Source organism: Pleurodeles waltl, chromosome 12 (genome assembly GCF_031143425.1).
Source record: "Pleurodeles waltl isolate 20211129_DDA chromosome 12, aPleWal1.hap1.20221129, whole genome shotgun sequence".
Classification (NCBI taxonomy): Eukaryota; Metazoa; Chordata; class Amphibia; order Caudata; family Salamandridae; genus Pleurodeles; species Pleurodeles waltl.
Window position 1 is genome coordinate 624,318,119 of NC_090451.1, and position 12,213 is coordinate 624,330,331.

General features: G+C 43.2%; 1 protein-coding gene across 1 annotated transcript in view; it reads left to right on the forward strand.

The window, feature by feature from the left end:
- Positions 1 to 458: 458 nt before the first annotated feature.
- CCT3 (chaperonin containing TCP1 subunit 3) overlaps positions 459 to 12,213 on the forward strand; it is a 193,033-nt gene continuing 181,278 nt past the window's right edge. Inside the window, exon 1 of the mRNA XM_069217997.1 lies at positions 459 to 614. Within this exon, the coding sequence (XP_069074098.1) occupies positions 584 to 614 (31 nt within the window). The 5' untranslated portion in view covers positions 459 to 583. The remainder of the gene's footprint in view (positions 615 to 12,213) is intronic.

The window sequence follows — 12,213 nt, forward strand, 5'->3', positions numbered from 1 at the left end:
TGCATCGCCTACAATTCCAAACCAAAAAGTGCAAAATAGCCAAAACCCAACATTTCCCATCATGCTTCAGCTGTCAATCTCTTTATTTGAGGGCATGTTCACTAAACTCCTATTGATGTTTCTTTATGGCGAATATACTATGTTCACTGTCCACATTAGTCTTTTTATAGTATAATTAAGATATAACTCTACATTTTACAACAAAAACCTGTCTCCCTTGGAAGTTTACTTTTACAGGACTACAAGCCCCGACATCAACCCCGACTTCCTCTTTCCTGGAAACATGCGCACAGCTCCACCTATCTGCACGCGGACTGGAGAGGAATTAACGGCGTTTCACGGCAACCGAGCTTGATGTGACCCCTGCTTAGAAGGGCGGGTATCTGGTCTCTCGCGTATCTGATTGGATAAATACACCGGCATATTACGAGTCTTCGCATGCGATTGGATTATACATCCTGTCTTTCTTTTCTTTCTCCCTTGACGGCTCTGTAGAGTGTCTCAGTGAAACAGCTATCCTTTCTGTACAAACCCCCGTCTCCAGAAGGTTCTCTCCGGGGTTTGGTCCTCTCAAGCCTCCAAGATGATGGGCGGTCGGCCAGTTGTAGTGCTCAGTAAGTAAGAGTGGGAGATGTATTTCTTGTAGTGGGTGGGGCCCATGGCTCTTTATCCACGAGGATGGATGCTTGACGCTGTCAGTGCTGGTGCCGAAGGTGGCCGGCACTCAAACAGCACAGTTCAATACATTGCCTGGCGGTTGGTTTGAAAGGCTGCGAGCGAGAACCGCCTAGAGCTCTTACTCAAGGTTTAAGGTTAAATTATTTCTCCTACCTCCTGCTGCTCTGTAGTAGTATGCTTTCCCGAGCTGACATCGCAGGGGGTGGGAGCAACCCAGTTCCGATCCAAGACAATTAAACCGCTCTCTGGCAGATAAGTCAGGTATGAATGACGTTTGTCATTGTTGGTGGCTGTGACATAATCTCTCTGGGTGTTGCTCTTAGTCTCATAGATGCGTAACTCTAACCCGGAATAAAAACTGGTTTATCTTTACCGGTGCCAACCTCATTACTTACCATTTCAGAGGAATACACGTGTTTTTCTGTCTTTATAAGGCATCTAATAATATTCTCTTTGTACAAGAACTAGATTAACATTTTTATTAGGTCACGTTTAGCCCTTTCTTCATGTCGTACTATTTGACTGCTGCAGCAGCGCTCATTCCCCCACTAATGGCGGTTTAATTCACGATGCTCCCAAATATGAGTACTACCATTAAGACCCTTCTAAACTGGGCAGTGCCATCGAAAAGTCGTGCAGCATTCCAGCATACAAATGTATCTGCAACCTTCAGTGTCACTTCCTTTTTAGACCTGCATTGTCCTCCTAAGCATGTTTTACTTATCCTTGGAGAGAGAACTTTTTGAGAGGTATGGGATGACAAGGCATTGTGTAGGTTATGATCTGAACACTCTTGTTCTGTCCGTTCTCTCGCACTGTCTCGATATTTTGCGATTCATCTATTACTACTCGTGTCTGTCGCCATCCTTGTGTCTTCCTTGGCACTTTTACCTGTTAGTTTTGCTACCACGGATGGTGGACTTAAGTGAGGGAAAGCTAGGGATTTTTCCCCAGATCCACTGGTATATCTGTTGATCTTTAAATGCAGAAGCATATTTTAACCTATCAGTGGTGAAAATTATTTGGAAAATTGGAAGTGGACTGTGCCTTTGGCAGTGAAGTATTAGCTCCATTTATAAGTGATGATCAATGCTGTTTTTATTTGTGGGTTTAGGATTTCTGCCAAAGCGCTGCTTGACCTCAAAGGGATCCTAACTGGATAGGAACGTGCACAACACCCGCAAGTGGAGGAGAAATTACATAAATACATTTAGGGAAGTGAGGGTTATATACTTTAGTGATTGGCATAATTATAACCCTGGAGCATGTAAACAATATCTACAGTCGTAGGTGGTAGTTACTAAATATACAACAGTGGTACAGTTGTAAGATACATAAGTTGAAACAACTTGTAATAACTTTCAAGCAGTAGTTGTGGAAAAGATAATAAGGTGACATTATTATTAGTACATAAGTGAAACATGGAGCTCACTTGGCCCTCTGCGTGGCAATGTGAAGTTGACCTATTGTTTCCAGTCGTGGTGTTATTCATTTTAGCACCAGTCCAGTGTAATGCAACAATGAGAAGTTTTTGTATCTTTATTTAAATCTTTTTATAAACAAGAGTAACAAAAAACAAAGAATAGCATAAGCTTGATAAAGGCAATTCAATCATAGTACGAGATGTGCCAAGAATGAAAGGAAGGATTGCAAAAAAAGAGGTGGCGAAAGGCGAACGGTAAGAAGATAATAAAGAAGAGAAACATGACAAAATGGGGAATAAAAGGTACGGCAGAGGCCACAAGCATGTTCCGAGAGGCAGGGTGACATACAGTTATGGAGAAGATTCCTCATTGTCATCAATTGCGGGATCTTGAGGTAGGTTCTGACCGACTGCCATATATCGTTAGGTTGTGAAGATGGAGGTTGCAGGGAAGCATAGAGTTCGCTAGTGGTGTCGCAGTAGGTCGGGTCCCACAGTCAAGACACCACTGTATGGCGTGTACTACTGCCCCAATGAAGGGCAATCTGTCATTTGTCCAACAGTAGCGCTAGAGCAGCAAATCGTCATGTACCCTCAGGGGCTTAACAAACCCTAACGGGGCCAGCAGTGGATCAGGTGCAAGTTCCTGTTCTATCATGCAAGACAATAGAGTGAGCGTCCTCCCAGAATGTAGAAATAGCAGCACAGTTCCAGGCTAAGTGAATAATGTCAACGTCTTCCGCAGTGCATTTGGGGCAGCAATGTGACCGAGTCGGGTCTAGTTAGCAAGGGCATGGGGGGTGGGGTGGGTGTAAACACAATGCAGATATTTATAATGCAATAGCTTGTGGCGGTTATTATTTGAAATCAGCTTAGTTTATGCGCAGCAGTAGTACCATGTTTTATCTGGGAAGGAATGTCTCAAGTCTCTCTCCCAAGCAGCACTTGACTTTTCTGTCCCACAGGGTCTGAACTGGAGAGAGGTGATGTGCACTCAAGATATTAGATGGGTGCAATCAGGAGCAGAGTTAATTAAGGAATGGGGGGGGACTCCCTAGGTTCTTCAGGGTATGTAGGCAGAGTAGCGCGCAGTGTGCTTTGTAACTGATGCAATGTAGACCAATCAGTATGGGAGGTGTTGCGCCCGTTGTTAAATGAGACTGAGCACACCATGGAGTCGACCAACATGTCGCCAGTGGTGTATAGCATCAATGTTGCGAGTGTTTGCTGAGTTAATTGCTCATAAGTGAGTGACAGCCACAGGTTATTGGAGAGGGGGATGTGCAGAGAATATAGGGTATCATAGCCCAATTAGCGTCGTAGCTTGGTCCAGGCCCAACATGCTGTGGGAAGTGTCTGGATTTCTAGATAAGTCTTGAGGCAATAAGGTAGAAAGGGTTGAGGGAGAGGCTTGTGACTGGTTCGGCTTAAGATACTGGATTTTAACGTCTGTATGATACCAGAAGTATGTAAAATGTACCTGGGCAACTAAATTGTAGAGCTAGAGGTCAGGAACTCCAAAACCACCTTGATCACACAGGAGCGTAAATGTGCTCCAGCGTATTTGAGACTGACCACCCACCCACACCAAACGTGTAAGCAGTCCAAGCAGGGTGTCAAAAAATTGTCCAGTTAGGGCAATAGGAATATTTAAAAACAAGCATTAAAAAACGAGGAAGGACTTTCATTTTAATTATGGCTACTCGTCCAGCTAAGGATTGGGGCATGGTCATCCACTGCTCGATTTGAGCTGAAAGCTTCTCAACTGCTGGGCCATAATTGCTCCAAATCACTTTAGCGCTGTTTCTCTGTAGATGTATGCCAAGATATTTGGGTGATTCTTAAGACCAAATTAGAGGATAGTTGAATGCCCAGGGGACTGAGGCCGCGTTGAGCAGAAAGAGCTCTGCTCTGTTCCGATTAATGGATAAACCAGAAAAAACTCCTAAGCAAAACACTTATTCAGTCAATGTGGGGAGATTGATTGTGGGATCCTAGGCAAATAACAGTATATCATCAGCATAAAGCAAGGCCAGCAGAAGGCTACAAAGTAAACGGAGACCCTGGTGAAGATGATACTCCTGCAGATGAAATACCAAAGGATCCATGCACAAATAAATAATAGGCAGGAAAGCGGGCAGCCCTTCTGGGTGCCACCGGTAATTAATAACATTTTGAAGAGGGCGATACTAACCAGGAGGCACGCAGCTCCAGGGCTATGTTGTTGATGACCACAAATACCGTGCTCGGGTTAATTGAGGTAGAACGGTGGGGAACAAACCCAGATTGCATGGGGTCAATTATTCGGTCAATCAACAAGGCTAAACGTGTAGCACTCACCTTCACTAATATCTTATTGTCATATTTTAACATGGTCAGGGGCCTTCCTGATGTACATGGATGAGGCGGCTTTCCGGGTTTGAGGAGTGAAATTACTGCTTCTTGCATAATAGGAGGGAGGGCACCATGCTCTAGGGACTCAGCGTAAATCTTCAACAGGTGTGGGACCAAGGACGTCTTTATATGCTTTATAGAAGTCACCAGTAAAGTCATCTAGCCCAGAGGCTTTAGAGCCATTTAGGGCATCTGTGGCTTGAGAACTCTCTTCGCTGCTGAAGGGAGAGGCTAAAAATTGCTGTTGGCCATCGTCGAGCCACACCATTGCAGATCTCGGCTAGGTGATCCGCAAGGGTATCAGCAGTCGTGGTGGTGCATGATGTGTAGAGACTTATAGTATGTGGTGAATGCCAACTGTATGCTGGGAGTGTCCATGGTCATCGGGCTGTCTTTGTGCAGTGAATTGGTGATATTTGAAGCCTGATATATAAAGCCTGATGGAGTGGTGCAATAATTGGGGAAAGTGTACGTCCAGGCCCCTCCCTCTCCCCGTATAAGCACCTCCTGGTGTATTTACCGAGGTAAAACCACCTCGCATTCAGCAAGCTCCTAGTGTGTGAATACTGGGTAGGTGAAGATGATATGACCTGGCAGTCTATATCATGGAGCTTCTTTTCAACCTTTGCTAGTTCCCCTCTGAAAGAACAGAGTACTCCAGCATGTTTAGCTATACACATCTCCCTGATATAAGCTTTGAAGGCTTCCCAGAGTGTTGCACGGTACCAGCATTGAGCGTGAAATACTCGGTTATTGCGTCACGGATCTCGGTATGGAATACAGTGTCATGCAGCGCATTTACAGGGAAACTGCTTGTTCTAAGCAGTGGAGTTTGACAAGGGATTCACAGAGTAGCCACCACTGGGAAGTCGTCTGATAGAGTGCATGGGTAATGGGAGGGTTCTGAGAGTCAGAGGAGTGTCGTAGGGGACTGATACCAGTGGTTAATGCAAGGAGAAACTCCTTCACCGATACTTTTGTCGTGGAGAGGGCTCATCAGTCTCTTGGCAAAGCACTCGCAGGGGGGGACTGACAAGGGACTTGTGTGGACTAGAGTAAAAGGTACAGCTTATAGTGGAGGGATTTTGGGTGCGCCGGGCATCAGTGAGCTGGGAAGCGTCAAGGATATTAGTTAATGCTTGTAGGGAGCGTGGTTTGGTGTCCAAAGAAGAGCCAGTGGTATCAAGCTGTGGGTGACACGTTAGGTTAAAATCGCCTCCAAAAAGGATGTGATCCGGCTGAAGTCGATCCTTGTGAGTCAGATGTCCTGGAAGAACTCGGGTGAATGTGTATTTGGCGTGTATACGTTAAGAAGTAGAAGCAATGTGCCAGACATCCGTATACCAGTGTATATTGCCCCTCTGGACCTGAAAGAGGTTCTCGACACCCGAAGGGGATGCTTCTGTGAGTAAGTGTGCAGACTCCCTGAGAGTAGGAGCTGTAATGTGAAAAATAAATGATTCCCACTCCAATGTTTAGCAAAAGTGCAGTTAGTGCCAGATTGGTCTCCTGCAAAAACGCTAGTTTAATGCCGTGCCTATTTACGTAAGGAAGAACCTACTTCCCTTTCCTAGGGATATTAGGACCTCTAATGTTCTGTGTCGCAGGGGACATCAATGGCATAGTTGCCGAGCATTCGTAGTGCCATGTAGGGAAAGGTGAATGTATGATGTTAGGACAGAGGGTGCAATGTGAGTTGTGCTGGAGGATATAATACATGTGGTTATCAAGTACAAATATAACAAGGTCAAACAGTCCCCCACACCACAGGGAGCAACCCTCTGTGAAATTCCCATGAAACCCAACCTGAACATAAAACTAAAAAGTTGGTGTATACCTTGGAGATGTAGCAACACTCCATACGAGGAAAAACATTGCCATGTTCTAAAATAGGAATGTAGATTGTGTGTGTGTGTGTGTATATATATATATATATATATATATATATATATATATATATATATGTGTGTGTGTGTGTGTATATATATATATATATATATATATATATATATATATATATAACACGCAGGGGGCATTGATTTTAAATATGTATTTTCTCGACAGCCAGTAGAGGAAGTTGGACGCTCGGGCATCAGGAGCAGTGATCTTTAAGGGGAGGGGCACTCTGTGAGTCTAATTGTGAGAGGTTCAGGGAGCCACCTGAGGAGTGCCGTCCAGATGTGGCCTGCCCCAGGTTATGTTGTTTGCAAACAGTGCAGCATCTGCAGGGGTATTGAAGATATGATGCTTGCAATTCGTAGGTCTGCTAGATATAACATACCATACCGTTGGTCATATTTCTGTAACAACCACTTAACTTAAGCATACTTGCGCTGCGCTTCCTGGACCACAGGGGTGAGGTCCGGGAACGGTGACAAGGTCATTCCCTGATACTGCAGCGGGTCCTTGTCTCATGCTTGGAGTGCAGATTCCTGATCTCTAAAGTTGGGCAACCAGGCAATTATCTGGCGTGGAGGGGCACCTGGGACTAGGCATGGCCAAGAGACTGATGAGCCCTCTTCACAACAAAAGTATCAGTGAAGGAGTCTCTTCCAAACAGTTCAACAAGCAATTTTTCAACAAAGGTGTCCATGCTCCCGATGTTAGTCGGCTCAGCCACCCCAGTGATGCAAATATTGTTGTGGCGTGAGCAAGCTTCGAAGTCTTCGTTTTTGGGAGCAACAGTTTTTGGTAAGCGCTCAATCCTCTACACACATTTGGTAAGGGCGGGGTTACTGTCATCAATATCCGATATCCTATATTCAGCACCATCCAATCTGTTGGAGTGCCCATCTAATCGTGCCCTCCAGTTGGGAGGCAGAGGTGGCATCATTAGCATGCCCAGGTCTGTGGAATCCTCCGACTCCTGTCTCCTGGGGGTCCTGGTGGAGTCAAAAGACAACTGCTGCTGTTTGGGGTCCCCGTTGCCCATTGTATGGCAATAATTGAAACCTGTATGGTATATAAACAGGCAGTCCGCAACTGCAGCAATGAGGGGGTGGCCCCAACAGCATTAAGAGGCCAACTATGTGTTCTGCCCCGAGTGCGGCTAGTGGGGCTAGCAGGAGCCTAGTAGTGAAGTCCGTGTTGGAGTATAGGACCCAAGGCCGCGTGTCGTATAGAGCGCTCCAGGAGAGCAAAAACGCAAACACTCTTGATGCAGGTGGTTGCTCCGAGGTGTTCTAGAATGAATGGTAATAATATTGGCAATTGCATATGTACTGCTGAGTGTACAGGTGGGGTAAGGTCGCTGGCCACTCACCATGTTCTTCAAAGTCACCCGCGCCTGAGGGTCTCTTCTGTGCATAGGCGGTGAGAAAGTGATCAGCCAGTCCCAGGGAGACTTCTCGCCAAAGGCAGCAGCCCGCTCATGTGGCAGGGGAGATGTGACTTCCTCTGCGGCCACTGCCCAACAGGAGCTGTAGGTATGAAGCCCTCCACTGGCAGGCAGCAAACTCCTAGGAGAGTTGCATGCAAAGGGGGTGCCGTACTCTATGTAGGGCGTGCATGTCTCAGCCTCATCCTCAGGCTCGCCTGTGGTCCCTGTCACCAAGGGGGCCCGAGGACTGCATCAGGCCACAGCGGACGGCAATGAGCCCCTCGTTCTCCACCGTCACTGAGGCACGGCCCAGGCCTCCATGCAGGAGGGTAAGTGCAAAAACCAGGGGAAACCCTATAACTCTACCTTGCCTAGGGTACATATAACATCAACAAAGAAAAGAGTGGCAGGTAGAGACAAATTTCATCTTAAATTATAAGAACAGTCCTATATTCTGTTACTTCTGAGTTTATTTCTTTCTCAAATTTATTTCAACCAAATTATTCAAATAGCAAAAAAGGAATTATGGTAATAGAACACTTATAACCATTATTACAATAACAATACACCGGATGACACTTGACAAGACATACATAATAGGCCACATCAAAGATTTACCACTATAAAAACATCTTAAAATAATGCCCTATATATTTGAGTGGTGGTCACTGTTATCACTCCACATGTGATCCACTTTTATGTGCTAAGGCATTGGGCTTTTTTTTAACATCATCAACATGTTATATATTTCTTTCCAACAAGCATGATATAATGCGTCTCAAATCTTTCCAATATAATCCATTATTTAACCAACCCAATACATTTGCAAAACAAAAAGGTCGACGCGTTTCGGCCTGCTGATTTAAGGCCTCCTCAGGACTGAAAAAGGGCAATCGTAGTTCTAGAAAAGACAAAAGAAAGAACTTAGGAAAAGCTTACAAATATACATTCATCCATATAATAAATAAATCAGTTTAAAGGTGTATGATACATGCCTACAGAATATATCATATTACTTAAATTTATTTGGAACCATTATTCACTGAATTTAGTAGTTTAAACCTCTATGCAGACCTGCATAAAACGATTTTATAACTCGCTGTGGACAACTCCTTCACTGCTTCTGGAGTGGACAAAGTTATTTCTCCATATATACTCTATTTAAATTATACCTATAATAACAGGCTGGTGTATTTACCTTAATTAGAAACCGAGTAACAAGCACCCAAGATCTTGTGTATCATCCTTAGTTAACATAGTTAACTTAGTTGTTTGTAAAGAACTACTGGCAATTAGGTAAGTGAGCGACAGTGTACTGTACGGCAACCAATCTGTGTGGGTGAGCAGGAGGATCTAACGTGTAAAAAGGGGTAAAGGCCATATATGAGCTACACCACATCTGAAGGTGACCACCTATTTGAGCACTTAATTTCATTGTATTATTGCACTTACAATTATGGGTTTCCCTGTGAAAAGCCTCAGATTAGAGTGAAAAAGCTAAGGCTGGATGAGTTATGTAGACCTTGCTTTGTACAATGCTACATCTTTTAGACTCCTCAGAACACCTGACAAATATTGTCGTTGCTTAATAATTTTTTACAGTTCTTGTATTTAAAGTTGAACTGAAAAGAAGCTGTGGTTCATCACTCAGGATCACTGCCACAGTTAAAGGTATTGGTGTGAGGCCTGGGATGGAAGGGTGAGCATTTAAAGTAGAATCACATCAGTGATTAGTGCTTAAGCAAAGCCAAATCAAAATGTTCTTTGTGTTTTAGGACCTGACATTAGGCTCCATGGACCATATTTGTCCCTAAGTTCTTAGTAATAAACAAGGCATTATAGAATCTTTTTTGTTTTAATGTAGCCTGCATTGCCATTGTTCTCTTGCTTTGGGCCTAGTGGAAAGGAGTAAGTTATGGTTTTACTGTTGACAAATTGACACTAAAGCAATTCACCTGCATGTTGCTTCACATTACATATTGCAGTCAGTCATTCCAATGTGTCCCCTGCCGGTGAATGAGTGCAAGGTGCTGCTTAATTTAGGAGCCAGATGAGCCTTGAAGATAGAATAACTAGGACTTGTCAAAATATCATCTACTTATAGACTTATGTTCATCCTGGCTCATGGTTTATTTTTGTAGAGAATGAAAACCTTATACTTTAAATACAATTTAGATGCGTTTGTTGTTTAAAACTCCCTCTGCGCATACATTCCCAAACAAGCAGTCTGGGGATGGTTACAATGATTTAGAGGTACAAAAGAAACCCAAGTACATCAGAAATCTAAATAGAACTGGGACTGCTGCATAATTGGTAATAACTTAATAAGAAACAAAAGTTATGAATAAAAATAGAAAACTAAATACATTCTTAAGTGTTGGAACCTCATGGAGACAGCAGTGAAGTCTAAGGTCAGTACTATTTTTTTTTTTTTTTTTTTTTCATCTGGGTAGAGGTTTTGGTCCAGACCTCTAGTACCATGACATTAGTCATGTTTCCTAGTGTTTTCCAAGTTGTCAAAATCGAAATGTTCCTCAGAAAACCTTCCAGAAGGCAACAGGATTATGACCAGTCTTCTAGGAACCAGGATAAACCATTTTGTTCTGTCAAGAAACAGAAATAAGATGTGGTTTTGAAGGACCAGCAATCCTGAATATACCAGAGTAAGACGAAGAGATGCCCAGTCATGAATGGTTGAAGGACAGATTCCTCAATTCTTAAATGAATGGAAAATGATAAACACAGACAAGTGAGACTTACAGGTTGTCAGGATAGATATTAGATTGAATTCCAGTCATTACCAAAGTCTTCAGGGATCGTTTATTTTTCCATATAAAATAATCAACTAAAAAAAAATCTCCTTGTGGGAATACCAGCTTTATTACAACTGGAAGAAATCTGTCCAGTTAGAATGAAGGAGAAATGTCTAGAGGTCTACTCATTTGTATTTCTGGTTCAGAAGGCAGCATGAGGGTTTAGCCTTGTAACATATTATATTCCGGAACTGAACAATTCTGTCCAGAATATCCAATTCAAGATGACAATACTACAGAGAATTATTGCTTTGATCCTGTTAAGTTATTTTTGATTACTTAGAGAAGCATATCTACATATGATACCAAATAATCATGAAAGTTTACTGCGATTTTTCTGTGGGGAATCCACTCTGGCAGTTCATGGTTCTTCAGCCTGAAATTGCCAACAAATAGTCTTTACAAAGGCGATATCCTCTCTGATTGTGCATCTTCATTTACAGGGACATCCAGGATACCCTTGTCTGGATGATTGGTTATTTCATGCTCCTTCGAGATAGCAGTATTTTCTCTTCTTAATCAAGATAATGACTGTGATAAACTGTGTGTGATTTCTTCTTATTGCACCCAAGTACCTACTTCAACCTTCGAGAGACCTCAAAAACAATGGTGCAAGGTGCTAAATGGATCTATGGAAGGTCTTTCTCCCGGAGGAGCTGGAGATCCAAGGACATATCACAGCCTGTGTTTTCACATTTTGATTTGCCAGACTCTTTCTGTCCGTTTTTGTTGCCCCTGCACAAATTCTGTTCTTGAACAATTAAACTTGTGCAGAGTGCAGATCCTCTTTCAATTGAGATAAAACAGAAACTAAATTTAGTGGTTGAAAATGGAGAACTTTTTCAAAGATGTAGTTATGCACCCTCAGAAACGTTTGATCTTAACAGATGGCTGACAAATAGACTTGGGCCACTTAGAATCGGTGTTCTTGCAAAGTCAAATGCTCAACAGAAGAGGACATCATGGAATTTAAGAGTTAACTGCAATCTATAGCGCTCTTCAGAAATCCAGGTCCATTGTTCTTCAGAGGGATGTTTCTGTCAGGTAAGAAAACACTGTCAGTAGCTTACATCAACCTTCTGAGCAGTACTTGAGCCAAATCTCTGATTCAAGTGGTAAATCTCCTAGACGTATGGTGTTAAAGCAGTCTCTTAAGTCTAGTCACTTCAAAGGAAAAGTCTGCACACAGGCAGATTGTTAAGCAGAAACACATCCCATTATTGGCAAACCAATCAGTCCTACAAATTCTGTTCCAGAATATTTGCAAGAGGTTTGGGGCTCCTTTTCTGGACCCTTTTGTATAATGGAAAAGAGCCCTGATACAGATTTTTTGTATAGTTCAACAAGAAGGGAGGCTGGAGTATGGATGCATGCCCAATGGAGTGGTGAAGGAGGTTACCTTATGCCCACCCTCCATTTCCTCTTATTCCAAAGGTCTTAGCCAAGATTCAGGAAGAGAAGGTAGAAGTAATATTATGGTTCACTTCAGCCACAACAGTCTTTGTTTCCTGTATGGAAAACCCCAACTTTGCACGCTCCTTGGGTACTTCTCCTCTTCTTATCTCAAACAGCCTGTTTTAGAACTT